This window comes from Dryobates pubescens, chromosome 9 (genome assembly GCF_014839835.1).
Source record: "Dryobates pubescens isolate bDryPub1 chromosome 9, bDryPub1.pri, whole genome shotgun sequence".
Taxonomy (NCBI): domain Eukaryota; kingdom Metazoa; phylum Chordata; class Aves; order Piciformes; family Picidae; genus Dryobates; species Dryobates pubescens.
In genome coordinates, this window is record NC_071620.1 from 16,281,809 (window position 1) to 16,308,674 (window position 26,866).

Consider the following 26,866-nt stretch of genomic DNA (forward strand, 5'->3'; position numbering starts at 1 on the left):
AAGCAGTGATCCCTGGGCCTTGTGGATTTGGAGAAGAAAGTGGTCAGAATACGACTCCACATGAGAGAAGCTTCTCATACACCACACAGAACAGTGCATTAATGAGTCATTAGCAAGTATTATGAAAACAGTGTTAGTAATTCCTGTTTGTCTCTGATTAAGCAGAAGTGGGATCAGCACAGCTCTTCTGGGGAGTCCAGCAAGAAGAGAGAGCATCTCCTTCCCTTCTTTTACACCCAAAAGGCAAAACAAAAATCTGGAACAAACATCCTCTTCTACCAGCTATTACATTGCTCACTGCATCACTGCAATTGCACTGAACTGCTACAATATCATAATGAACTTGCACAAACCAAAAGCTTGCCATCTGGGTTACTTCTTCAAGGCAAACTCAAACTTCATTGTTCATGAGATACAGATAAAAGCTCTGGGGGAAAAGGGCTAGAGACAGTAAACAACAATTTTATGTGACTAATCCAATATAATCCTATGCTGGATAAAATGACCATGTGCATGGATTCCCACTGAAGTGCTTTAATAACAGCACAGCAAGCCTCTGGCTGTCATGCTGAGGAAATGCTCTGTTGCACTCAGGCTAATAACTCAGAAAGATTACTTCCTTTTCTCTTGTTGTTTTGTTGTGGGTTTTTTTTTCTCTCTTCCTCTCTGTTTTTATTAAAGATAATAGGCGCTTGCTCTCCCATTTAATTCCCTATTAAGAGATCATCCATCAAACCTGTGAAGTGGAAAAGACCTGCACTGGAAGACATCTGTCTGCGGATTCCATGGACATGTCCAGCTAGCTACAGGGGTCACCCTCTCTCAGCAACAAACTACACACAATTTTATTGCACCACTGCAGCATGCAGTGAGAGAATGCAAAGAGAATGGCAAACTCTCGGATGAGAGGTAATTAAACCAGTTGCAGCAGCAGCTCCCCCTCTAAGCGACCCCACTTTCTGTACCACAGACCGAGCAGACCACAACAGGGATCTCCACACAGAGCAGCCACCCAAGGAACCCTGCACAGTGGTTTAGGCCAGGGAGGGAAGGAAGCTGCCACCTCCAGCAGAGCCACACCAAAATCAGTAAGGGCTTCAGACCCCAGGAGAGAAGGAAATCAACAACTGTGAACGTTTTCTGCTCTGTGGATAGAGGAAGTAGGTTTTCCCCTCTGCTGAGCATTCCTTGTCTCAGGGAAGGAAGTTTGACCTCCACATGAATCTGATCAGGGCTCAGGAGGAATCAGGATGGATGAGGCACCCAGGAAACACTAGTATTTCAGGCTCATCCAGGACAAGCCTATTCCAAGTGGACGAGATTAAACACGTGGCATGTGTGTAGGTTATGAAAGGCATGTGAGAGGAACTGGTGGGGTTATGAAAGATCAGAGGTTATGAAAGATCCTGGCAGTTATGAAAGATGAGCCAAGAGTCTGATCCAGCAAGGCAGAGAGCAGCCTCGACCTGCTCAGAGGTGAAGGGACATCCACAATCACTCAACAGCTCAGGGCATGAAGTTCACACTGCCCAGCAGCTCTAGGCTAGGAACAGCTTGAAAAATTCAGTAATAAGAGAATGATTGCCACCAACTAGGAGAACCATGAAGAGAAATACTGTCTGCTTACAGGCCTCACAGGCATTTTGTTTGCAAAGTATTTTGAACAATCTTAAAACACTTGCTGCAGCCACTGGTTTTCTAAGAAGCCTTATTTCCTGGCTTCTTAGTTCTGTTTTAAATCTTCAACCTGCAGGAGCTACACAGCTGGAATGAACCTGTAAAAAACAAGGCTTCACTCAGATGATGTTTTACCCTCTCAAGTTCAGCCTTTGGGTCACCATTTTGTCTTCTACCACAAGAACAAAGGGAAGTTTGGGGGAATGCTACTGAACCAGATGGAATGGCTTCTTTTCCAAATGTCACTCAAACATCCCTTAGAGAGAGGACTTAACTCATGCTTGGAATATTCTCCTCTTCACAGTATTTCTCCATGCCAGTGATTTTCTACAATTACCTCCAGTGAGGATATTTCTTCATCCCACCTACTACACTATCCACAGCCTGGTTTTAATTTAAAACATAAGTTAAACAGACCTTTCAATGTCCCTGTGGCAGCCTTATAGCAACAAACCTTCAGGCACTCCAGCAGACCTGAGACACACAGGAGGGAACCATCTGCTCTACACCAGAATCACCAAGAAGAGTGACCGTGCAGCGTGATGGAGGTTCTCCTCTCCCTCTACTCTGCACCAGTGAGGCTGCATCTAGAGTACGAGGTCCAGTTCTGGACTCCCCAGTTCACCTCAGTTCAAGAGAGACAGGGAACTACTGGAGACAGTGTAGCAAAGGCTACAAAGATGCTGAGGGCACAGGAGCATCTCTCTGCTGAGGAAAAGCTGAGATACATGGGGCTTAACGACCAGAAGACTGAGAGAGGATCTTATCAATGCCTATCAACATCTAAAGGGTGACAGTCAAGAGGATGGGGCCTAACTCTTTTCAGTGGTGCCCAGCAACAGAATGAGAAGCATCAGGCACAAACTAGAACACAGGAAGTTCCATCTGAACATGAGAGAAAACTTCTTTCCTGTGAGGGTGGCAGTGTCCTAGAGCAGGCTGCCCAGAGAGGTTGTGCAGTCTCCTTCCCTGCAGGGATTCCAAACTCACATGGACATGATCTTGTGCAACCTGCTCTGGGTGAACCTGCTTTAGCAGGGGGGTTGGACTAGATGATCTCCAGAGGTCTCTTTCAACCCCCATCATTCTGTAAAGAATCCAGAGCAACCTTCTTCCATACTGTTCCAAACAGTTTGCAGGGAGATTACATTGATCTTACATTAGGGCAAAGCAGCTATGTGGTCAGAGGAAACTTAGAACAATCAGTCAGCAGCATTGACAAACATTTGGTGAGGATTTGAATGAAAATTTCATCATTTCATACTTTAAACAAACTTTTAAACTTTGGGTATTAGTTAATTCACCATCTCATGGTTTGCTGCTGTTTGGGGTTTTTGTTCTGTTTCAAAATGGGGACTAGAAAATGTTTTGCTAAGTTGTAGCAAAACACAGCGCACCTCACAAATCTGGTAACTGAAGCTGAATTCTTGCACTACAACCCACTAAGTTTTGACACATTTTAAAAGGAAAATGGCCAAGTTTTGTATCTAAAATCATAGAATCGTTAAGATTGAAGAAGGCCTCCAAGATCCAGTCCAACTGTCAACCCAGTGCTGCCAGGTCACTGCCAAATCGTGTTCTCAGCACCACATCAATGTGGTTTTGAACACTTTCAAGAACGGTGATTCCACCACTTTCCTGGGCAGCCTGTTCCAGGCTTTAACTACTCTTTCAGTGAAGGAAAAAAATGCCTGATATTCTTGTGAACTACATGTGGCAGGAACGTTATATCCCTCTCATCCCAAAGTGACCTGTGTCCTCCAAAGCAAACAACATAAATGTAGATGTAGGGCCTGTTAGGTCAGGTAAAATACGCAAGCCAATTAAACTCAGTCAAATCCCTAGAAAACTAAATCTGTGTTCACATCAGAGAGAGCAATTTATGCATTTTTTAAATGCAAATAGCATCACCACTAAAGCATCTCTATCGTAGCCCTGAAAGGTCACTGAAAATTAAACCCTCAACTATGGATCAGGTGCTGAAAGACAGTAACATACTTCATACACTTGAAGAATTTCATGCCTTGTCCAAAAAACAACACTGACAGATTCAATCCCTGGAGTCTGTCCCTATCTTTTCTCCTATGCAGCACCACCTGTTCATCAGAACAGGTCATTTGCAAAAGCCTCACGCTGGCAGATGGAAGTGTGGCCCAACACTCGCTGGGTGTTGCAAGTATAACACACTGGCTGCTCTGTTGCACAAGCACGTACTCGGTATAGGCCACTCTTTTTCTGTATAGGGGATCCAGAACCATTCATCTGATTGCTTGCCCCCTGCTCTGCTGGCTCCACTGCACGGCAATTTGGTTTCTATAGTTTTGTAACAGTAGGTTCTCTTTACGTCCTTGATGGATCCAAACCCACACAGAGCCAAGTGAAAATCTGAACACCGACGTGTTGTTACCACACACTTTAATCCCGAAGCACCAACACGCTGCTGCTGCAATTAAAACTCCAAGCTGCCTTTCGACTCCCGGGACCACTTTCCCCAATATTTCCTCCCTTCATTTTCGAGATGGCCGCTGCTAGCCGTCAGCTCTTCCCCCTAGCCCCGGTACCACTGACGGCCGTCCCGCCGTTCCCCGGGATGGGCCCTCCGCCTCCAGCGCACATGCGGCGCCCGGGCCTCCCGGCCCCAGCCAGCCGCGCCTGCGGCAGCGCGACCCCTGAAGGGCCTCTCGGCCCGAGGAAACGGCGCCTCGTTATCTCAGGAGGACACAACAACGCCCCAGCTCCAGACCGGGTAGGCCGCCTCGACGGTACCGGCCGCGGCGCCATGTCAGACCGGACCACGGCGATGGCGATGCGAGGCGGGCTGGGCCGGCCGCCTCCCTTGCCACATCCTGCCCTCCGCGGTGCGGGCGCGGCGCGGGCTCGGCGCTGCTCCCCGTGACACCCACCCCTGTCTCTCCCCGGCCCTCCTCCACCTCCCCCCGCCTCGGGGCTCACCTAAAGTCAGCGCCCAGCAGCCTGCAGCCCGCCTTCCCCATTGATCGGCAGCTCCCGCCGGGCCGCCTCCCCGCGCGCCGCTCCCCTAGGCGGGGCGGCGCCGGAGCGCGGAGTGACAGCAGCGGCCGCGGCGGCGGTGAGCGCGCCGGGCACCCTACTCCACGGCCGCTCCTCGGCGGGGAGCCGGCCCCCCGCGCCCCCCCGGGTCCTGCTTCACCGCCGCCACGATGAAGCCGTGCGAGGAGGAGGAAGAGGATGGCGGAGCGGCGGCGGCCGGTGGTGGCGGGGATCCCTGGAAGGAGTGCGTGGAGGTGGCGGTGCAGCTGGCGCTCCGCGCTGGGCAGGTAAGAGCCGCCGTCCGCCCCGCTCCGCAGCGCTCCGGGATACATGGCTGCGGGACGGGGCCGCGGAAGGACCCGGAGGAGGCCGGGTCGGGCAGCCCCGCGTCTGGAGCATCCTTCTCCCCGGGCGGTTCGCAGAAGGGCCGTGGGGCTGGTGCGGCGCAGCTGGGGAGGAGGTGGGCGACAGGGTTCGGCACTCGCTCAACCGGGCCGCTACCGGAGCCGTCGGCCTCCACCCTCTGCAGCGGGGGGGATGTCGGCAGCAGGCCTGCGTCCCTCGGGGGCTGCATCCTTCGGGATCTTTTCCCTCGGGAACTGCATCCCTTGGGATCTCTTTCCCTCGGGGGGCCGCTTCCCCAGGGCCACATCCCTCGAGGCCACTTCCCTCGGGATCTCATCTCTCGGGGTCTCTTCACTCGGGATTTCATCCTACGGGGTCTCTTCTCTCGGGATCTCTTCTCTCGGGATCTCATCCCTCGGGATCTCTTCTGTTGGGGCGGCATCGCTTGGGATCTCTTTCCTTGGAGGCCGTTATCCAGCATGAGGACGAGGAGACACCTCAGGTGAAAGCAATCTCTTTTTTTTTTTTTACTGCAGGTATTTCTATTTAATTGAAATATTATAGTAATAATAGTAATAAAGATGAAAGATTTGTCAGTGTGAAAGGGCTTTAATGACTTTTTCAGATATACACCAGGCATTTATTGTGCTGCTGCATTGTTTTGAAGCATGCTGTGATGCTAAGGTTGAATGTACGTCTGTCAGAGGGTTTATACTGCGGTGCATTTATCCAGAGTATTGTGTGTTCGCAGATTACAGCACCAGTGTTTGGCTTTGAGCAGTTTGTGCTAAGAGAGAGTTGTGTCAGGGAGGTTTTGTCTTCTTGTTACCTGTACTGGGGTCTTCAGAGTGACTGAAATTGACTTCCTAGGGATAAATCAGCAGTGGTTCTGTGAAGATCTACATATGGTAGCTTATTTAAGATCCATGTTTTGACACAGCAGAAGCTTGGTCATCTCAGGAGACAGTCCGGCCCTGCTGTGTGCAAGCAGCAAAATTTCTCACTGACTCTTAACAGAGCTAAGAAGTGGGATCAGCAGATTGTTCAGATAAGGAACTGGGTAGAACACAGACCTGAGAAACATGTATTTCCCTTCTGCTTCCTTTTTGCTTTATTATGAAACACACTTTGTACCTGTACACTGTGATTTAAGAAGCCCTTTTTTCCTGAGTCCAGGACCTGTAACTTTTCCTTATATGTGTTATTACACAATTTTTCTCCTTGTGAAAGACGCACACAAAGATGAACATAATGCCATAGGAGAGGAGATTTTAGTAATACAGGAAATAAATCAGGATGGCAGGTCGTGCTCTCACAGTCTCTCCAAACCCAAGTTTCTCCAGTGTACTCATTCTGCCAGCCATCTCACAAAAAGGACTCTCATGACTTGCTCAAGCCTCCACACCATATTTCTTCAAGGTATTTTAATCACCCAGAAGATCACAGCTGAGCACCTTTTCCCAGAACAAATAAACATTCCAGGAGATTAATCCTTGCATTTTTTAGTTTGAAGTTTGCCATCTCTACCTTGCAACAGGCAGGAAACAGCCAATTCCTTGGCAGGCCAAATTTAAACCAGTCAAGGATGTTGTTTAAGGAGGACTTTGGAACTGGGTAGGGGTTTATTAACTTTGTAATGTTGAGGAATGCGCTTTTAGTTACAAAACCCGTCAGAGATCCTTGTAGAATTAAAGGTGCAGGTAGGGCTGTATCTTTTATTTAAGTGTCAAACCACTTCCAGCTATTTCCAAAAGAAGCTAGAGATAAGGACACAAAATGCAGTGTAACATAGGTTTGGGGGTTTTGGTGAAAACAGATAAAATCAAGTTTATTTTGGTCACACAAAAAAGTTACTTCCATTGAGGGCAGTTCATCTTTTCCTTCTGCCTCTCTTCTAATCCCTTCAACCTCTCCACTCTGACTCCTTTCTCCAGGAATCTGCTTTCTCTATCCCCTCAGCTGCTTCAGGTTTTTTAAGCCCATGCATTTTTTAGGACCATGGCAGGTTAGAAAGGCTTGGAATCACTAGAATGTGTCTGCAAGAGGCATTTAAGCCAGCCTGAAGAAATGGATGCAAGTCAAGATGTTGGATTTCTAGAACAAGTTAATCAGCAATGCAGTTTCCTGATCTCCCCTTTTGGCTTACATGACTAGGCTTCTATTATGTAGAATAGTTTCTTGGTTTTATTCCAGAAAATGTTATGAGACCTCTAAGACCTAGCAGAATCCCACTAAAAAGGGGCAGAATTTTCACTGGTATCTTTAAAAAAACAAGATTTCCCCCCCCCCGCCCCGTATTCGCTCCCAGGGACAGATTTTTGTAGCCAAGCAGATTAATATGTCTTAAATTACACAGAAGCAGTTTTGCTTTTTATGTAGATGTTTGATTTTTAAGTGGGCAAATATCTCAGGACAATATTGCAGGCAAGTAAATCCATCCTGGAGCTCCCAAAAGTGTGTGGTGAGTACAAGCAGTATGATGAGATGAAATATCTAACACAAGCACCTCACTGAAGATGTCTCCTGGCACATGCTGGGGGAGAAGGCATCTCTGTCATCTCCATTCTCCTTTGACATGGCTTAATTTCACAAATGCATTAAGAAGGGAAGATTCAAAGACCATGACTGCACTGAGTCCTTGCAGCTCCATTTCCCCTGCTGCATGGCAAACCAAGAAGGGATCAGGGACAGGCTGTGGTCTTCATGCATGTACTGGTGTACATGTCCACTGCTTCACATCACCCCTCAAATGCTTCGAAGCAGGGCATAAGGAGAAGATCTAGCCAATTCTTTATTAGAGGAGGGGCAGCATAGGCTAAAATTGTTGAGTGACTGTTTTACATAACCATGCTTCCCAAATTCAGCTGCTTAGAGGTTTTGGTGGGTTGTTTTAGAGACTTGATGGGGTGCTTGGTGCCATGGTTTAGTTGATTAGATAGTGTTGGATGATAGGTTGGACTCGATGATCTTGAAGGTCTCTTCCGACCTGGTTAATTCTATTCTATTCTATGGTTGCCAATCTTGTTGTGCAACAGTGATAAGGAGCAATCAGTTCTTTTCATTTCACCATCCTGTAGTTCCTTTGGTCTTACACTTACCTGCTGCCTGTTACCTACAGAGAGACTTTTATGGAGCTCCACACCTAGCTGGGAAGACCAGGTAATCGCAGTAGGCATCTACAAACCTTATAAGGCTTCTGCAAGAGGAGCAGCTGTGTGAGGCTCTCAAATTACTCTGAGGCACCAGGCTCTAACTCTTTATAGGCTGATGATTTTTTAGGGCTTATTCAACATAAGTTCAATTCTGGACTGCTCTGAGCTATTTGATGGATTAGCGAAGGATAAAAGCTGTGCAATCAATGATGCAGAGAACATGATCTTTGTGCAGGACTGCTTTGGACTGTATACCCATCCAAGCTGGTGCAAAAGCAGTATGAGTCCTTTTTGTCAGATCTTTGTAAGACAATCTGCAGGAATTCATCCATCCTATGACATCAGCTGGTACAACAGGTGAGCTAGTACATATGTGGTGCCCATTTGTGGCTGATGACATCAAGACAGCATCACAACTTCTCTCCTGCTCTCCCCACATCATAAAAGGTGCATAAGAGGTGGGAAGAAGCAGAAGCAGTCCATGCAAATTCAGTGATGAGAGGTGCCAAGGGTTGTATTCAGAAAGGAGAGATCAAGTGCTGGAGCATGCAGTGAAAAGCAACTGATGGCAGAGCACATCCCTTGGAGAGGGCTTTCATCTCTGCTCTTCTTTCTGCAGCCAAGCTCAAAATGGATCTCTGCTGCTGAGCACTTGCATTTACTGATTTAAATGGCTGCAAAAATCTCTTCAATGCACTGTGTATTACAACCAAACAGGAGTCAAGGACATGGCACTGCTAAGAAGAAATTCAGATCTTCTCTGCTGAAAGGAGCATTGAATGGCATAAATGAGTAGTGTCCCTCATCTCTTTGGTTATGTGAAGTTCTAATTCTAAGCAAATCAAGTACAGAATTGGTTCAAGCTTTCATGGCAAAAGCAGTCTAGACAAGATGCCTCAGCACCCTGTCCAGCTGAATCGTAACAAGGTGTCCAGTGTTGGGGAATCCACCACTTCCCTGAGTTTATTCCAGTGGCTGATTGTTCTCGTTGTGAATTCCTTGTACATAGGCAATATAAAAGTAAAGAACAATTTCAATAAAAGGCACCAGCATATCAGTTTGTTAGAACACACAAATGAGGTGGTTGGAGTAGTTTGGAATTTGCTTTGGACCAAGGAGAAGCCTGAGAGCCTTCCTAGAGCTCACTTTTATGCTTGTATGGTAAAACCATCAAGGAAACCATTAAGGGGAATAAAAATATTTAAGTGTGGTTCATATTTTGATATACAGTGATGATCTTCAGCAAGACTTCACACCAAAAAGCATTAACCTGCCCTCACAAGCTCAGTAGTAGTAAAGAGGCATAGCTAATGTTTTACAGCTCATGAACAAGTCACCAGGAACTTGTCGGAACAATCAGCACACCCTTCAAAGGGAGTGTTTTATGCTATCAAAACCAAGAGCCAAGACTGAAATTTGTGAGTTGCTGGTTCCTTTGCCCATGCAAAATGCAGCAGAACTATTTTCTTTGGTCATCAAACATTTCTCCATGGTTTTAAAATACTTTGATCAATGTAAATTTAACCAATTGAAATAAGCAGGTTTGAGAATGGACTTTGAATATTGGTTGTGTTGGTGCTGGGTTTAGTTGATGTAACTCTGTACAAATCAGTGGTGCTTAGTTTTTGAATCACAGCATTGATTGATTGATTGATGCTAGGCTGGAAAGGATCCCAAGGACAATCTAGTCCAACCTTTTTGCTTTTTATTGGTTTGCCTAATTTCAATTAGTTTACAATTTCTAGTGGTTAAAGAAGAAGTCAGTTCCTTTTGCATCCTGCCCTCTTATTTTTCTTTTTAATGAAGGAATGAGAAAAACAAACAAACAAACAAAATCCCAAGTGAACCAAACAAAAACAAACCAGAAAGATGAGAATACAGGGGGAAAGTTTTTATTAACTCTTTTCCCATATGTGCATTAGTACTTGATGTGGTTTAGTTCTGAATTTATAAAAGAAGTGAGATAAGGACTTTTCCAGAAGAGAATCCAGGGTTAGATCACTGGTTCCATATCTAGGGAAAGGTCTGAATTTTTGTTTTTAAATATTTAGCAGTTCTTTGGAAATCAGTGGATGGTCAGCTCTTGAAGTTCCAAAACCCCATATACACCAAAAAAAAACCCAACTTAGTGTATCTTTATTGGCTAAACCAGTGAGGTTTGCCTTATTCCATGTTCTGTGAAGAGGGAGAGGGAGAGGGAGAGGGAGAGGGAGAGGGAGAGGGAGAGGGAGAGGGAGAGGGAGAGGGAGAGGGAGAGGGAGAGGGAGAGGGAGAGGGAGAGGGAGAGGGAGAGGGAGAGGGAGAGGGAGAGGGAGAGGGAGAGGGAGAGGGAGAGGGAGAGGAGAGGAGAGGAGAGGAGAGGAGAGGAGAGGAGAGGAGAGGAGAGGAGAGGAGAGGAGAGGAGAGGAGAGGAGAGGAGGGGAGAGGAGGGGAGTTGGGTTTGGGTTTTTTTTCAGAATTAGCTGTAATTTTTCAGTAAATTTATTATTTTAATATGCACAGGATGAATGGCCAACAAATCTGATTTGTGAACTTCTGTTTCAGATTATTAGGAAAGCTCTAACAGAGGAGAAACAAGTGTCCACAAAGACATCTGCAGCAGATCTTGTGACAGAAACTGATCACTTTGTGGAAAATCTAATTATTTCTGTTCTAAAAGAGAAGTTTCCCTCCCACAGGTGAGTGCCTATAGAAAGAACCCTTTCTTCCTTTAAGAGCTGTATATCTGCCTGCCATTTAAAGGGGATTTTAGAAGGCTATACATCTGTCCTACACATTAACCTTTTGCTGTTGGATGCTTTCATAGGAGTCCTTTTTTCTTGAGAAAGTAATACTTTCCTATACTTAGTACTTTATATTTTCTAACAGTTATGTTGCTTACTAGCTGTATTTAATCTAAAGGTTTCATTTGGATCTCCCTGATCTTCACAATACTGATCTGATCTCTAATATATAAGAATTATGCTAAGGGTATTGATTAAAATAGAGATTAAACTAATTATAGCAAATTCTGCAGACCCTTCCTTCACTTCCCTTTGCCATCATATATAAATGCTTGCCAGATCATATTTAGTCACATTCACCTTGTGGTGTATGGAATCCTAAAATCAGTGAGAAGCAGGGTTGTTTATCATCATCATTTGATGATTACCCATAAGCAGGTTATAAATTACTAGGTGACATGTCAACCCAAGGTTTTAAAAATAGATCAGATTGTTGACTCCTCCTGAATTATTATGGTCAGTATGAAAATAACAGCTCCTAGCACATGCACAGATTAGAGGGAGGTTTTGTATCAGTTGGCTGGGCTTGGTTTGATGCAAAGACTCTGCAATCAATTTCCACACTTGATTTCAGTCCACAAGGATAAAATTAATCTTCCTGCAGAGCCTGTGTATCCCTTAAATACTGTATGACTTCCTCCTACCCATGTGCATCTCTGACAGAGATGAGCCTTGTGCTCCAGTGCTGCGCACAAATCAACAGAGGCGAAAAATCTGGAGGGCTCAGCTACTAATCTGATTGTCAGTGATGCTGCTGGAAAGAAAATCAGCATAAGAATGAGCAGAAAGAACACTGTATACTAAATATGGCTTTCTAAATATGTGTTGTGTGTGAGCACATACTGAAGCAGTACTGTACAGCACACCGTGTGGTTCTTGGCTGCCGTTCTCAAGAAAGTGCCAGACTTTACAAGCCTATTATTTGTGTAATATTCCTTCTACCGCTGCTGGCTGTGCTCCTTCCTCATCTCCACTCTTATGCTGGTTGGTTTTGTGGGTTTTTTCCCTTGAACAGTCTGGCAGAGAATACAAAAGCATACATTTTTCACATAAAATGAGAATCAGCAGAAGCACTTGAGTTAGCCAGAATTGGAAACAAAAGTTATAAGGTCAACGTAGACCTAGGAACTGAAAAATCCTTAGCTATTAACTCTGTACAGTTAACCTCTGACTTTGTAAGACAACGAAGGAATTGTCATTTCTTCAAGACAATTATTTTTTTTGCTGATACTGGTTGAAGGTTTTGGTTGTAGTTCATTCAGATAGCAAATACATTCAGATTAAAATTGGATTTAACTGGACAAGATTAAAACACTTGCTCCACAGTAGCAATCAGGGTTTAAACTAAGACACAATGAAAACATTAAAAGATCTTTTAAGTTCTGTTCAGACTTTCCCCTCCTGTAGCTGTTGAAAGCATCACTGAAGGTTTCTGTTATTTTTCTTTATCTTAAATCATCTTGATTCTGATGTTCTTGGAATCCAAAATATGCCTTAGGAGTTAGAAAAATTAAAACGACCTCATTAAAATCTGTGCCATTTGAACTGTGGCAGTGATGAGTCTTGAGATAATGGACGTGTACACAGAAATAAAGAGAAATATTAAGAAAACTTGTTAAAAAAAGGTAATTCTGTCCCATGTTTCTCTCTTTGCTCTGCTTGGCTAAGTGAAATGTAACATCCTGAGTCATGCTCACCTAAGTTTTCATCTTTGCCCACTCTCTGGTATTATGACATGCCCCAGGGGAGTCTTTTCAGAAGTGTGTTACTTCTGCTAGATTTTTCAAGCACTACTGCTTGAAAAAGGTTATTGTGCCATTTGCCTGTGTTACTGTTAGACAAATTGTCATCTTTGGTCTTAACTGTGGCCTTAATCCTGTAGACATTAAAACCAGGACACAGCCATTACAGAGTGTGACATCCCAACTTTCTGCCCTCTGAGGAAACAGGTGAGGGAAAGCCCTGGTTTGAATGTCCTGCACTCAAATGGGTATCAGTCCTGCTGCAGTTTATGCTGCAATAAGTTTCTCTGCTGTTCCAGCAAGGAATTTCTGAGTGGCACTGTGGTATGAACAGATGCACACTACAGCTTGGCTAAAATTAGTGGACTCATTTTCAGTGGGAGAAAGCTTTAATCCAGGTTTGGAAAGAGGACATCAGAGCTGGCAGGCTGGCATATTAAATTAACTACTGTAATGACACGGCTGCCCCTTCCACTTCTCAAGCTCTTCCTCAACTTTGGTCTTCTAAAATTTGTTCCTAAAATTTGGTCTCTTCAGGCTGAATGTTTTGCCCAGTTGTTTTTGTAAAACAGAGCCATAGAGCAACACATCTGATGTTGACCTTGAAGGACTCTCAGAGTTAGTAGTATCCTATAAAGGGCTTATATTAACCCATTAGCCCACATTTCATTAAATGTGCACCTAGTAGGGCCATTTTGGAAAAATTGTGCTTGGACATCAAGGTTTGGTCAATGGCACCACTGTGCCTTGACATGAAGGTAGTATTTCTTTATGTGAGGACTGCAGCGTCACACCCCACTGTGAGGAAAAGGTGAGGGGGAGACTTAGGGTACATGGGAACAAAACACCTTACACAGAAATAATTTTGGCTTTAAGAGGTTCCCATTTCACCTTTCTTTGACTAGTTAGACAACAGCTTTACTTCAGGCTCCGGCTGGGGGTGTGCTGAAAGAGGTTTGAAGCAGAACTCTAATTTATGGGGAAGATGGACAACGTGAGAAGGGATGTAAGGTGCTCCATCTGCAAGAAGATGAGCTTCCTCTGCAGCCAGCAGCACACTCAAAGTATAGGGCTGGGTTTACAAGGTGCTAATTACAAGATTTATAAACCAAAAGTCAAATGATACAGCACCAACAAGACAAAATAATAGAATATTTAGAGCAAGGAGTCTGCAAGGTGTTGTTGAAGTCTTTCTTGTTTCTCAGTTGCACACTAACACTTCAGCTGCTATCTTTAATAGAGATTTAAAAGAGTAACAAATGCTTCCTGCTTTCCTCTTCCTGACGACCACAAGGGTCCATAACACCATCAAAATAGCCCCATTCTGTGAGGGAAAGACAAAACAGCATTTGGAAAGTTCAAGAAGTCTCCTTCTGTGCTGTCTGCAAAACATTTAAGCTCCTGGTTGCAAGTGTTATATGGTGTCATGCAGCATGTGTTGAGGGCACAAAATAAAATAGCTGCTACTCTGCTCCTAGTGAAGCAACTATTTCTGCCAAAGACATTTTCTCCCTATTTATCCAGTTTTTCTTCTCTTTGTGTCTTCAAGAGAAGCTTTTTCAGCTTCAAGCATTTGCAAGAGCCCTGAATACTGCTACCACTTACTTGAATGTGGAACCAAAAGCAAGATTCAGTATTAGCAGGCTGATTCTACACCTTCTGTACATAGAGGACTTCATTCAAGTCTGTGAGAGTAGCACCTGCACAATGCTTACAGAAACAGACCCTGAGCAGTTTGTGGGAGAGCAGGGATAATTAAGGTCAGCAGGAAATGTGCCAGAACTTGATGTTCATTTCCCAGGGAAAAATGGGGGGGGTGGGAGAACAAAAAAAAAAAAGCACAACTGCTAAAGAAATTGGGGCAGAACAACAGAAGATGAGCTCAGATTTCAATGTGTGCCTTGTGCATCCAAACAACACACATACAAATTAATTTGTTGATTTTCTCTGGGTCATGGGAAAAAGAAAGTTCAGCTTTGTAAACCTTTTAATTTCCCAAGTCAGACTACTGTGAAAAATTCAAGTAAGAGTGAGACTATGGGCTTTCTAAGAGTACATTATTTCCTGATGACTGAATTTGCCTACAAAAGAGAAGCAGCTACAGTTTGCAGTTTAAATTACTTACTGCCAGAGACAGGCCTAACCCATAAAATCACATTCTGCATAAAGAAACCCTTCTTCTAGAGTCCCAGGGATGCCAGTTCAGATCCATTTCTACTTTCATTTTCATTACTTTCTTAATGGTATACTGCAAAAGTGAACATAAATGGAGTTCTTTTTTACCATGAAAAATAGTAAGCTGTATTTTTGGGAACTTCCTTCAAAATTTATATGAAAGTTCCCCATTCCAAAATGAGAAAAGCACTATGTGTGTTTATACATACATATGCATTTATACACAAAAACTCTGTGTGTGTATATATGTATCTCAGAATCACAGGTTGGAAGTGACCTTAGAGATCATCTACTCCAACCTCTTTGCCACAGGCAGGGATGCCTCTCAACTGGACTTGGTCGCTTAACCTGGCTTCCAACACCTCCAGGGAGGGGACATCCACAAACTCCCTGGGCAGCCTACTTCAGGGTCTCACCACCCTCATACTGAAGAACTTCTTCCTAAGATCTACTCTAAACCTACTCTCCCTCAACTGCAAACCATTCCCCCTTGTCTTATTGCTAGACAACCTTATGAAAAGTCCCTCTCCAGCCTTCCTGGAGGTTCCCTTCCGGTACTGGAAGGCACCCTTAAGGTGCCCCGAGAGTCTTCTCCAGGCTGAACAACCCCAGCTCCCTCAGCCTGTCCTGACAGCAGAGGTGATCCAGCCCTTAGATCATCTTTGTGGCCCTCCTCTGGACTCATTCCAACACTCACATGTCCTTCTTATGATGGGGACACCAGAACTGGACACAGTATTTGAGGTGGGGTCCTGCAAGAGCAGAGTAAAGGGGAAGAATCACGTGTCATGAAATGAAGAATCACTTCTTATGTCTCTCTTCAAAAACTGAGCACTGGAGTTTGAATTTCCAAGACACATATCTAAACAAATTTTCTGGGACACCAATTTTCTCTGGTTTCCTCTACACGAAATGCAGGTTTATTGCAGAAGAATCCACTGCTGCTGGTTCAAAATGCGTCCTCACTGACAGTCCAACGTGGATTATTGACCCTGTTGATGGAACGTGCAACTTTGTGCACAGGTAAGTGGACAGCAAGACAGGAAATGCATAAAATGCAGCTTCTCACAAATCCTCCCCTCCCCTTAAAGGTGTTTTACTGTGGTAGCTTTGTTGCTTTGACTCATCATCAGGAGTCATTCCTTTATCTTTCTGTACCTCGCATAGTGCATCTGAGGGAGTGTGTGTTTGTGCTGGAGAGAGCTCAATCCTGTTATCTAAAGGGAAGCTGAAGTTTCTGCTGATTGCTTAATGACCCAAAGCTCTTGACTCACAGCTCATTTATATATAACCACTCATGAGCGTGCAGAGGCTTGAGCTGAAGCATAGGAACAGTGCTGTGCTCTGATGATATGTGGCCTCACACCTTATGTGGTTGTTACACATTTGTGGTGTTTTCTGCCTTTCCAATGCACATGCTTCATTTTCTCTAGGAAGTGCAACCACTGCACATAGGTAGAGCGGAACTGAAAACTAAGTTGTGCAGAGAGAGAGTTTTTAAACTTCTGTAACACCACTGCAAAAAGAACTCTAGAGATTACTGCCTTTAATTCACCATTTGAGTGCAGGGAGTTGAAAATTAATGCCTGTTTGTAGTACTTCTACTTAAAATACTAAAAATATGTTCTGCCCTACAGTTAATGATTTAACATAGCCACAGTTAGGAGCAAAGGTTTCAAACTAGAGAAGAGTAGATTTAGATTGGATTTTAGGAACAAATTCTGCACTGTGAGGGTGGTGGGACACTGGAACAGGTTTCCTGGGGAGGTGATTTGGGCTCCATCCCTGGGGATATTCAAGGTCAGGCTTGACAAGGCTCTGGGCAGCCTGATCTACTTGAGGATGCCCCTGCTGACTGCAGAAGGGGTTGGACTAAATGACCTTTGGAGGACTCTCCCACCCCAAACTATTCTATGATTAAAACCCCACAAATTTTTGGTGCAGTTACATAGAATTCAAGGTGTGGGGTGTGTCATGTTTCATGCAGTTAAGTGGCAGTTTCTCCTAGCAATATTTTCTGGACCTTTACATCCCTTTTTAAAACATGTTTTTAAGAAATGAATTTATTTTGTTGTTTAAAATGCAGTAATCATACTTTAGTCAAAAGGAGCAAATTAAATATATGACCATCACTTTGATAAAAGAGAGGGTAGAGGAACTGGTTTCTGCTTCTGCTGGTGTCATCAGCAAGGTATCTCTGAGCAACTTAATTGCTATCTCAGATGCTTGAAGAAAATGTGCTCTTAAATGTGATGACTTCTTATAGCCACATTAATTATTTTATACTGGATAATTCAATTAAACTAAAGCAAAAAAGATCACTAAAATACACAGCACATTTATATAAAAGACTTGCCATCTTCATGTGTTTATATCTTGCCCTCTCCAACATTAAATTACATTTTTAAAGGAACTGACGAAGTTAAAGAGGTTGGCAAAGAAGAAAGTACAATGTCAAGAGCATTTTGACACAAGTGAAATCACAGAACTCCATGTGGGGTTTTGTTGCTTGAGGGAACTGCATAAGGAGTAAGTTGGGAGAATTTGTAATCAATAATAATTCTTTTCTTTTGCACAGATTTCCAACAGTGGCAGTGAGCATTGGGTTTGCTGTTAACAAAGAGGTACGAAGTATGTTCTTTAAGATCAGTACCTGAGATCTGGTTAGAAGCCTCAAAAACCATGTGGGAACTTTAAATAAAATTTAAATCAATAAATAATAAAAATAATAGAAATCAGCCACTACTCAAGTTTTTCCACACTTTTAAAATGCATGTGATTATAGTCTACTAGTCTGCAGTTGTGCAAACTGGCAATTACAAGATCACTCTTACAAATTATTATAAATATTACAGAATTTTTGTGGGGAAAAAAGGGAGTACTGGTGTGAGCAAGGTTTTGTGTGGCAAAACCAGAATGATTTAAATATAATGCTGCCTATTCAGATTTTAAACACTCTCCCAGTGTCCTTATGTTATTATTATTGCTTCTTTCCTGCTAGCAGAATCTGTGAAAGGTAACTGCTGCTATGAGGCAATTCAGAACTAATTTCCATGAGAAATGCAGTATTATGGCCCTAGTTCATTTAATCTGCCTTTGTGGTTTTTCTTAACATAGTAAAACAACTGTATTTTCCACATGAGAGCTTGATTACAGCAAGGGTGGGGGGTGGTGGAGGGAAATACCCTGCCTTCATATGTGCCATTTTGAGTTTCCTAGCTATACTTCATTCATGCTACTGCCTTTTCTCCATATGTTGCCACTTTTCTGTTTGATGTACACAGAAGAAACAGCTAGTCAAATTGCCAAGGAATGTGCCTCTTTCAGCCTAATCCCATGATCTTAAATATACAGATGTAGCTGTAAGTAAAGCCAGCAAGAATTCTGTGCAGTCACGACATCGTTTTCAGATGTGCTGCTGGCTCTTGCTGATTTAAACAGAATAATGTTGTGTACTCCTCTAGTCAGGCTTTTCAAACATGGAAAACTGTAGACAAACACTTCCATGCTTTTCTGAAGTTTATTCATTCCCAAAGATCCTTTTGAATACTCCATATTATTACCAGACAGTTTTCTGTAATATTTATGTTTTCTAGAACACCATTGTGATTTTGATGCTGCATATTTTGGGTTATGTAAACTAAACAAAGCTGAAACAAAAATGAAGAATTATGTTCAATCTCCCTCAGTAAACAAATGGGAAAGAAAGCAGTAAGCTGAAAAGGAGCCAAAGTACACACAGGGGAACTGGCCTGAATGTAAACCTTGAACAGTACTGAAGAAATTCTTGCAGATGTCTTCAGGGAAAGGGTCTATTAATAGTGTGTCCCTTGGTTTAGACAAGACCCCAGGGTAAGGGGCGAGGACAGCCTATTCCCTTTGAATTGTCTCTGATGGATGTAATCATCACGTTGAATGAAGGAGGGCAGCAGGAAAAGATTTGGAGTCTAGAACATCTGAGATGTTTTCTTGACCTTGTTACCAACTTCTTCCATGATCTTGGGCAAGTCACTTAATTTTTGTCTATCTGTCCACCCTTAAATACAACAGCACTTACAGAGGGGTGTTTTTTAGGAACTGGTTGTTGAAGTTTGCAAAATGCTTTTAAATCTTTGGGTGACCCCTGTTAAAGTAGCAGAAATGGGTTTAAATCAAGGGTCAAATTCTGACCCTCTTCTCATCAGTAAACAAATACTCCCACAAAAATTCCAGTGTTGCTTATTCTCAAGCTTTCACTGAGGGTGACAATATTTGGTATTTCTCATTAAAATCCTTCTCTTGGAGTTGGTGACTTCATTAAATTCTTACTTTTGTATACAAATAAAAGGATTTTGCAGAAAAATATTTGAACAAAGAGTACTTGGAGTATACTGCTTGGGTTGAAAAGTCAGGTAAATGAAATACATCATGAAAAGTAAAGTGCATATTAACAATGCACCATGACTGCTGAGTCTGGATGCCTGACTGATGATATGAATATATTTGGGGCTGCAAAGCCTCAGGATCCAGCCCAAGCCAGTGGGATTACTTCTAGGTGTAGCTGTCACCAGTGAAAGTAAAGCATTCAGAACTTGCCTTAGAGAACCTACATACTTTCAGTAAAAGCATCCAACTGCATTTGAAACCAGCACAGCATAAATGTTAATTAATCCCTTCTAATGTGAACACAAACAGGCTGTGAGTAAGAGTTTAGAAGAGCACAGATTGCATTAACTTCTCTTGATAAACTGAATTTTATATGACCTATATCTCAGTGTCACAGTAACAGTAAAATTATTCCAGTTTATTAGCATCAATATAATCTTTGATTACATGTACCAATTAAAATATTGCTGATCTTTCTGCCATTAGTAGTTGTTTATATTTATGATGAGTAATTTGAGTTGCATTCATTTCTTTCCTTTTCAAAATCTTAAAGCTTGAATTTGGTGTAATTTACCACTGCACTGAAGAACGGTTATACACTGGTAGAAGAGGTCAAGGGGCATTTTGTAATGACAAAAGGCTTCAGGTATCAAAAGAGACAGGTTGGTCTAGATTTTGTTAGAACTCTAAAAGGAATATGTTAATTTTGTTTCAGAGTTGTTGCAAATCATCATTAGGATAATGAACATCATTATCCTGATGGCAAGTATTTCACCTGCATGATAATTTTGTTGTTATGTGTTTGTTTTCTTCTGAAAAATCACAGCTTTCCTCATTTTTTTTTAAACTTACATATGAACTACTTAAAGAATCCTAAATTATTTTGCTTTATAACCATTGTTTAAAATAAGGAAGAATGAGCAGATTCACCATTTTCATTCCAGCTGTACACTGGCATCACTTTTATGAGCAAGAGGCAATGGGAGTGGTGAATCAAATTCAGAGTACTGTGTGGCTGTTACTCACTTGTTTTACAATAAATTGTACATCATAAAGTGTATTGGGTCTGTAGGCATACATCTTCACAGTAATCTAAAGGATGCATGCTTCCTTAGGGGTTAACAGCTTACTTTTGTCTGTGAAGTATGTTTCAACATACAAATAGCTGCTAGCAGCACTTAGTCAATCCTTTAATGGAATTATTTTATTGGTAAACCAATCTGTCTGTTTGCCTAATGATAACAGAGAGCAGCAATCAGATGTGTGTAGAGAAGTTTTCTTTTAATCAATCAAAATTCAGAGGAGAACATAATAGTTGTAGACAGAAGAAGACATGTGCCAAAAATGTACATCAATAAGTGCAGGAGATGGTAAAAATGTCACCCCCCAAAAGAGATGCAATGAGCTTGAAACACACTAAATTCAAGAAATTTAACATAAAGAATTTGTTGTAGTGCCTCAAGCAAACCCTGCATCAAAAGTTATCTGATTTTGGGGAAGTTTGGCTGTTCACCTAAATTAATAGTGAGCTGATGTCTCCCTGTCTGGAGAAAGGGAGCAAATTGCAAAGTCAGTGATCCCTCAAATTTAAATCCTCAATTATATTATCACGTTTTTGTCAGTGCTTGAGTGCCTCATATTCCACAAAAGCCTAGAGACTGTTAGGAAAAACCTGTTAGGGTGCTCCCAGCTGGGCTGGCTGAGCCACTCTTGAAATAGCCTCAGTCACTTTTGCTCTCAAAGAGTTCTGGTTTCTAGATGAACAAGACACAGTTTTGGCACATGCCACTTTTGTCCTCACTTCTCTGGACACTGAGTCTACATGGGTGTCTAGAACATCACAAGGGAAATGGGCCTTCTGCCTTCTTAAAATGCTTGGAAATTTTCCTTGTTTTGAGAGACATCATTTGGTGGTGGCCAACTTTACCAGTGAAGATGGATCTTCTTTAGTCTTGCTTTTCTTAATGTTTTAAGTGTATAAAATCACAGTTGCTCATTTCCCAGAAGGACTGTGGCTTCAGTGAACTAATCCCGCCCTGGAACAGAGAGTGTCTTACCCTGTACCTAGCACTGGAACTCAAGTAGCCTTCACCAGTGCATGGTGTGTTTGGGATCTAGGTATCATGGTACTTCACGCCTTTTGTTTCCAGGAATTGTGACTGTTGTATAAGATTGATCTGTGCTCCATATTAATTGTTCAGATTTAATCATTTGAAACCACATCCCGGGTAGACACTGTTCTGTCAATACCAAATTTTGTGGAGGTCTGGTACAGGAGTCCAAGCAGTCAGGATATACATAAATGAAGGATCCATCTTCCCTTTGATCTTGAATGATGCTTTCTTTTCATGCTTAGATTCAGGTCAGACCTTACATGTGCTAGTACTGTAAGTATATTTTGTTTTTTTAATCTTTTGTGGTCAACAGAATTGGTCTTTGACTCAAATCTATCCAGATCACTGTTAAATCTCTTCTACCAAGCTTCCTTATTTTTCTGGCCTCTATTAGAGCGAGAAGTAGACAGTAAATTTCTTCCTGTACCTTGAATTCCTGAAACCCCATCAAGTCTTGTGATCAGCCAGGTCCTTTTCCTAAGCAGAGACCTCCCTCTCCCTTGCCTTAGTCTCTTAGTGTCCAATTTCTACCTGTAGCCATGGCAAAACCTGAAGATACTGATTTATGCATTAGACACATATTTGATTACGCAAAAGAACAACTGTCTTAGGCATGACCTAGCTGTGACTGGTGTGGTGTGACTGCTTGATGCATTTCAGCAATGAGGCATGCATTAAATGCTCTGTAATTACAAATTTGGTCTGTTATGCAAAAAGACCTAAGGCAGATGGCTTTGACCATCCAGAGTTTTCAGTGGTGACTAAATGAGTACCCTGCAGCATACCTTGGTTGGTACTCTGATACTTTAATGTTGTAATTTAAAAGGCAGTTGTTAAATCTGGTGTTCCCACAGTTGAGCTTTGTGATACTCTGCAACTTTTAATGTAATTTCATACCTGTTACTCACCAACCATTTACTGCATGGCTTAAATCCATAGTGTTCCTCTGCAATACTAAATTCACTGGTAGCCTGTTTAATTAAATGATGCCTCATGCCAACCTAATTTGCTTTTGAACATCTCCTTGCTTCTTCTGCTAAGAAATTACAACTCATGCAATTAGCTGTAATAACCAGGTAGACATTCCCTCTCTCAATGAGTGCTGAGCTTTCAACCCAGGGTAGAAGGTGATGCCTGACACTTGGGCACAGCCTAGTTAGTAAGCGATCAACCGCTAAACCTTTGAGTTTTGTTGTATCTCTAACACCTCCAAGTTGAGCTGGCACAGCAGGAGCAGGGACACTTGGCATTTGATCAACCACCTCCACCTACATTGGCATACGCTTGTTATGCACTAGCAGTATTCTGATCTTGCATGAGGACCGCTGCAACACCCTGCAAGGCACTGTGAGTCCCTCCTTTGACTCTGCACAAGACTGGTAGCCTCACCTGCCGTAGGTCAGAACTGCCCTTGCTGAGCACAATACAAATGTAACATTCAAATGTTGATATTCATTAAGAGACTGCTTTAGTTTGTGAAAAGAAAGTTTTTTTTCTGGTCACGTGCTGTCTTCAGGCTTTGAGATGTCAGAAGGGAAGGGAGCTGATACTGGGTGACTGATGATTCCAGTAGAAACTTTTCTTTCCTCTTACTGTATTCCCAAATGTTTACTTGTTAATTAATTAACTTGTTAACTAATTACATTAAAGTTCCCTGTTCAAGAACCATCCTGTTTTCAGATATGAGTAGATTAGCAACATTGTTAATTAATAGGTCACTGGATTATTTTTTACTTGACTGCTGATGCTACTGAATTTGCCAAAAGCTGTCGGGTCAGTGAAATAAAGCAGTGTGTGGGAAGAGAAGGAATGTAAGAATGCATTCTTGGTTTTAATCTTCCTGTTGTGATTTATTAAAAGTGTGTTTAGCTCACCCTTCCAACCTAAGCCAGTCTATGATCATAAGAAATCTAGTCTTGCTTGAATTTTTATGCAGTGTTTTCGCATTTATCCTGTGAAAGAGTTTGGAGTTTAAAAAAAAAAAGTGACCTGAAAATTGTGTTTTTCTGTGAAAAGTCCATTAGTGTTTAATTTAAAAACAAATTTCCAACAGCTGAATTAATGCTGAATTAATGGAAACCCCTCCCTACATTGCAGATATCTCGAAGGCCTTAATTTTAACAGAAATTGGTCCAAAACGTGACCCTGCAACTTTGAAACTGTTCCTTGGTAACATTGAGAGACTGCTGAAGGCCCAAGCACACGGGTAAGATATTTTACAATAAATGATTCAAAATCCAAAAAAACCCCAAACAACAATAACAAGCACACTGCACACTTTGCAATAGGTTGGAATCAAAAGCCTTTATGTCTCCTCCTCGTGGGGTTTAGGGTCCGTGTCATTGGGAGCTCAACCCTGGCTCTGTGCCATCTGGCGTCGGGCGCTGCAGATGCCTATTACCAGTTTGGGTTGCACTGCTGGGACATGGCAGCTGCGACCGTCATTATCAGAGAGGCAGGAGGCACTGTGATAGACACTTCAGGTGAGTCAAATAACCTTCTTTTCATTGACTTTGGGGGGTCCAAGTGGCTATTTCAGGGCAACTTGTGTTATCTCAGCGTGGCCTTTTTCCTGTGGCACTAGCCCATTTCAAACAATCATCTGTAGAAACATCAGTACTCTCTACTAGTCTCTGGCTGGTTATTCAGAGCACACTGATGCAATTCCAGTCTGGGGTTTCATCACATCAAAGGTCTTCTGAGTCAAACTGTGTTTCCATGACTTTGAGTAATACCTTTAAAGCATCAGCTTTACAGTAAAGGGAGATTGGTAGGAGATTGGTAGATATGCTCAGGCTCCAAACAGATCTTGGCAGAGATAGCTTCCCGAGAGAGGAGGACTCTCAGGTACATGTCTGAACAGAGATGACTCAGAAGGGAGTAGAGCACAGCAGTCTCTGGATTACTGTTTTACTCATTTATTATATAGTACACATCTCAGAGTAATGGTTTACTGGTGATCAGTATATATTGTGGAAAGATACGGTGGATTAAGAGATATATGCTGACTGAAATAATGTCTGTCTTATCACTCCCTGTTGCTAAAAGAAGGCAATATTGCATTTACTGATTGATACTTAACAAATCTAGATGTTCACTGCCTCTGTTGCAGTGCTTCTCCCCATGTACTCAGCACTGGTGAGGCTGCATCTCAAATAGTGGGTTCAGTTTTGGGCCATTCACTACAAGAACAACATTGAGGTGTGCAGAGAAGGGCACTGAAGCTGGTGAAGGGTCTAAAGAACAAGATCTGTGGGGAGAAGCTGAGGGAACTGGGGTGGTTTAGTCCAGAGAAAAGGAGGCTCAGCGGAAACCTCACTCTCTACAGCTGCCTGAAAGGAGGTTGGAGCAAGGTGGGGATCAGTCTCTTCTCCCAAGTAACAAAGAAGAGGACAAGCGGAAAAAGCCTCATGTACCAGGGAAGGTTTAGGATGGAAATTAGGAACAATTTGTTCATCAAAAAGGGAATGTAGGAAAAATTTCTTCACTGAAAGGATTGTCAAGGCCTGGAACAGTCTGCCAGTGGAGTCACCATCCCTGAAGGCATTTAAGAGATGTGTAGAGGTGGTGCTGAGCAACATAGTTTAGTGGTGACTTTGCAGTGCTGGGTTAGTGGTTGGACTTGATCTTAAAGGTCTTTCCCAACAGAAATGATTCCATGATTCTATAATTTTATATCTAGAATTTTCTGAGGTAATATTTTGCCAGAGATTTCAAGGTATTAGTTGTGAATTAGGTCGTCCATACCACCCCAAGAGTAGCTATGTATGAAGTTGTTGCAGTGTTTCTGAACCTAATTACACAGGAGCACAGGATGTTAGGGGTTGGAAGGGACCTCTGGAGATCATTGAATCCAACCCCCCTGCCAAAGCAGGACCACCTAACCATGTAATCTAGTGCAGCATGGTTTATATTTAAGAATATACTAGGTAGAATATTGCCTTTTTACATCACTTAAGCCAGTTCTCATTAATCCTTTTGTCCTCAGGGGGACCTTTGGATCTTATGTCCTGCCGAGTGGTCGCTGCGGGCACCAGAGAGATGGCTATGTTCATAGCTCAGGAATTACAAACTATTGACTACAGACGGGATGATGAGAATTAAAATCCTCACAGGATGGAGTCTGCCCTCCTGAACTATGGCAAGATGGGTGGAAGGGTACGTGATGTCAGCAGGATGCTTTCCATGGAGGCTTTTCTGTGTCAAATATTTTTTATAGATTTGTTACAAGGTGGGAAGAGTTGTAGGGAGATTTTTAAACCTCTAACAGCTGTGTTCCCTTTTTACTATGTTTCTCTTTCAGCAGTATCTTTTTTATAAGATAGCCTATTTTACTGGTAGTAAATTAGTCTGGAGATCAAGTGGTAATTTCTTATCTGTGAGGCTGATATTTAGTCTTGTTTTTGTAACATGCAGCTAAAAAAATGGAACTTTATTTTTACAGATGCAGATCTCAGGTAAATGAGCTTTAGGACTGTAGTCAGGATGAGTAGTTAAGACGTGTGCCTATAATACCCTTGTTCTATGATACTTCAGAATGCAATAAACATGACTTTGTTGTTTCTTTACCATGTCATAGCTATATGTCCCTGTATATGTCCCGATACATAGATGTATGTCTGTGTGCATTACACCTGTACATCTCTATGCATGTATACACACACAGACCCATGTGTGTCTCTTCTATATATGGGTATCCTAGATGTTTACAGCAATTTAGAAGGAGGAGCTGATATTGGAAGTTGTTTTCAGGTAAAGAGTATAGGTTACATCGGTGGTTACAGTGAGGTCTATGCCAATGGCAAATAACAGAGACGATGGTGGAAAATGGTTAATGATTTTACACACAGCCCAGCTAGTTCTCGTCTCCTTTTATCCCTCTGCCTGGGGACAAATTGTACAGTTGTCCAGGCTTCTGTAAAATACTCAAACCTGCGAACACTTACTACCATAGAGTAATTATAGTTAAAAAATAGCACTATTAAACTTCTCTGAGCTATTCACAGTATTAAATATGACACGTGGCAGGAGGCCAGCGGAACATAGCACAGTGCCAAGGAGCTGTGGATTTTTTAGCAGAGCAGCAGGCTTTGTCCCCTTACAGGCAAGGTACTAAAAATGTGCACATAAGATACCATTGCAAAAGCTGTAAATCACATCCCCTTCTCACACAAAGCTGTAATCACACTTTCTGGTCAGAAAAACCTGTAAACTCAGTTACATACATTTCCACAACACACGGTTGTTCTCTCTCTTTGTGTCTAGCACTGGGTTTAATTCCACCAAGGTTGATCATTGTCATTTAGATTTTTTTTTTTAATCATAAGCACAGGGAAAATACAAGCCTTGCCAGAAAAGTAATCAAGATTAAATCAGTTCTATTTTTTTCCATTTAAAAAAATGAATTAAAAAGTATCTTCTTCCTTTCTTTTCTTTTTTTCCACGAGTGCAAATTAAAATAAAGAATGAGCCAAAAAAAAAAAAAAATTAAGTTGGTTAAAAAA

The 26,866-nt window shown here is 42.4% G+C and overlaps 1 protein-coding gene across 1 annotated transcript; it reads left to right on the forward strand.

Moving 5' to 3' along the window:
* The first annotated feature begins 4,677 nt into the window (after positions 1-4,677).
* Positions 4,678-26,802, forward strand: IMPA2 (inositol monophosphatase 2). Its single transcript, XM_054164125.1, has 8 exons — positions 4,678-4,973; positions 10,728-10,861; positions 15,802-15,906; positions 17,462-17,507; positions 19,802-19,910; positions 23,460-23,568; positions 23,694-23,845; positions 25,351-26,802. Exons 1-8 carry the CDS (start codon positions 4,857-4,859, stop codon positions 25,464-25,466), a joined length of 888 nt encoding a protein of 295 aa, XP_054020100.1. The 5' UTR covers positions 4,678-4,856; the 3' UTR covers positions 25,467-26,802.
* The last annotated feature ends 64 nt before the right edge of the window (positions 26,803-26,866 follow it).

Bases quoted from the DNA above. Each gene is read 5' to 3' on its own strand.
- IMPA2 (XM_054164125.1), top strand. From the start codon at position 4,857: ATGAAGCCGTGCGAGGAGGAGGAAGAGGATGGCGGAGCGGCGGCGGCC. The intron at 15,907-17,461 runs GTAAGTGGACAG...TCTTTTGCACAG, and splicing joins ACGTGCAACTTTGTGCACAG to ATTTCCAACAGTGGCAGTGA. The intron at 23,569-23,693 runs GTAAGATATTTT...CGTGGGGTTTAG, and splicing joins CTGAAGGCCCAAGCACACGG to GGTCCGTGTCATTGGGAGCT.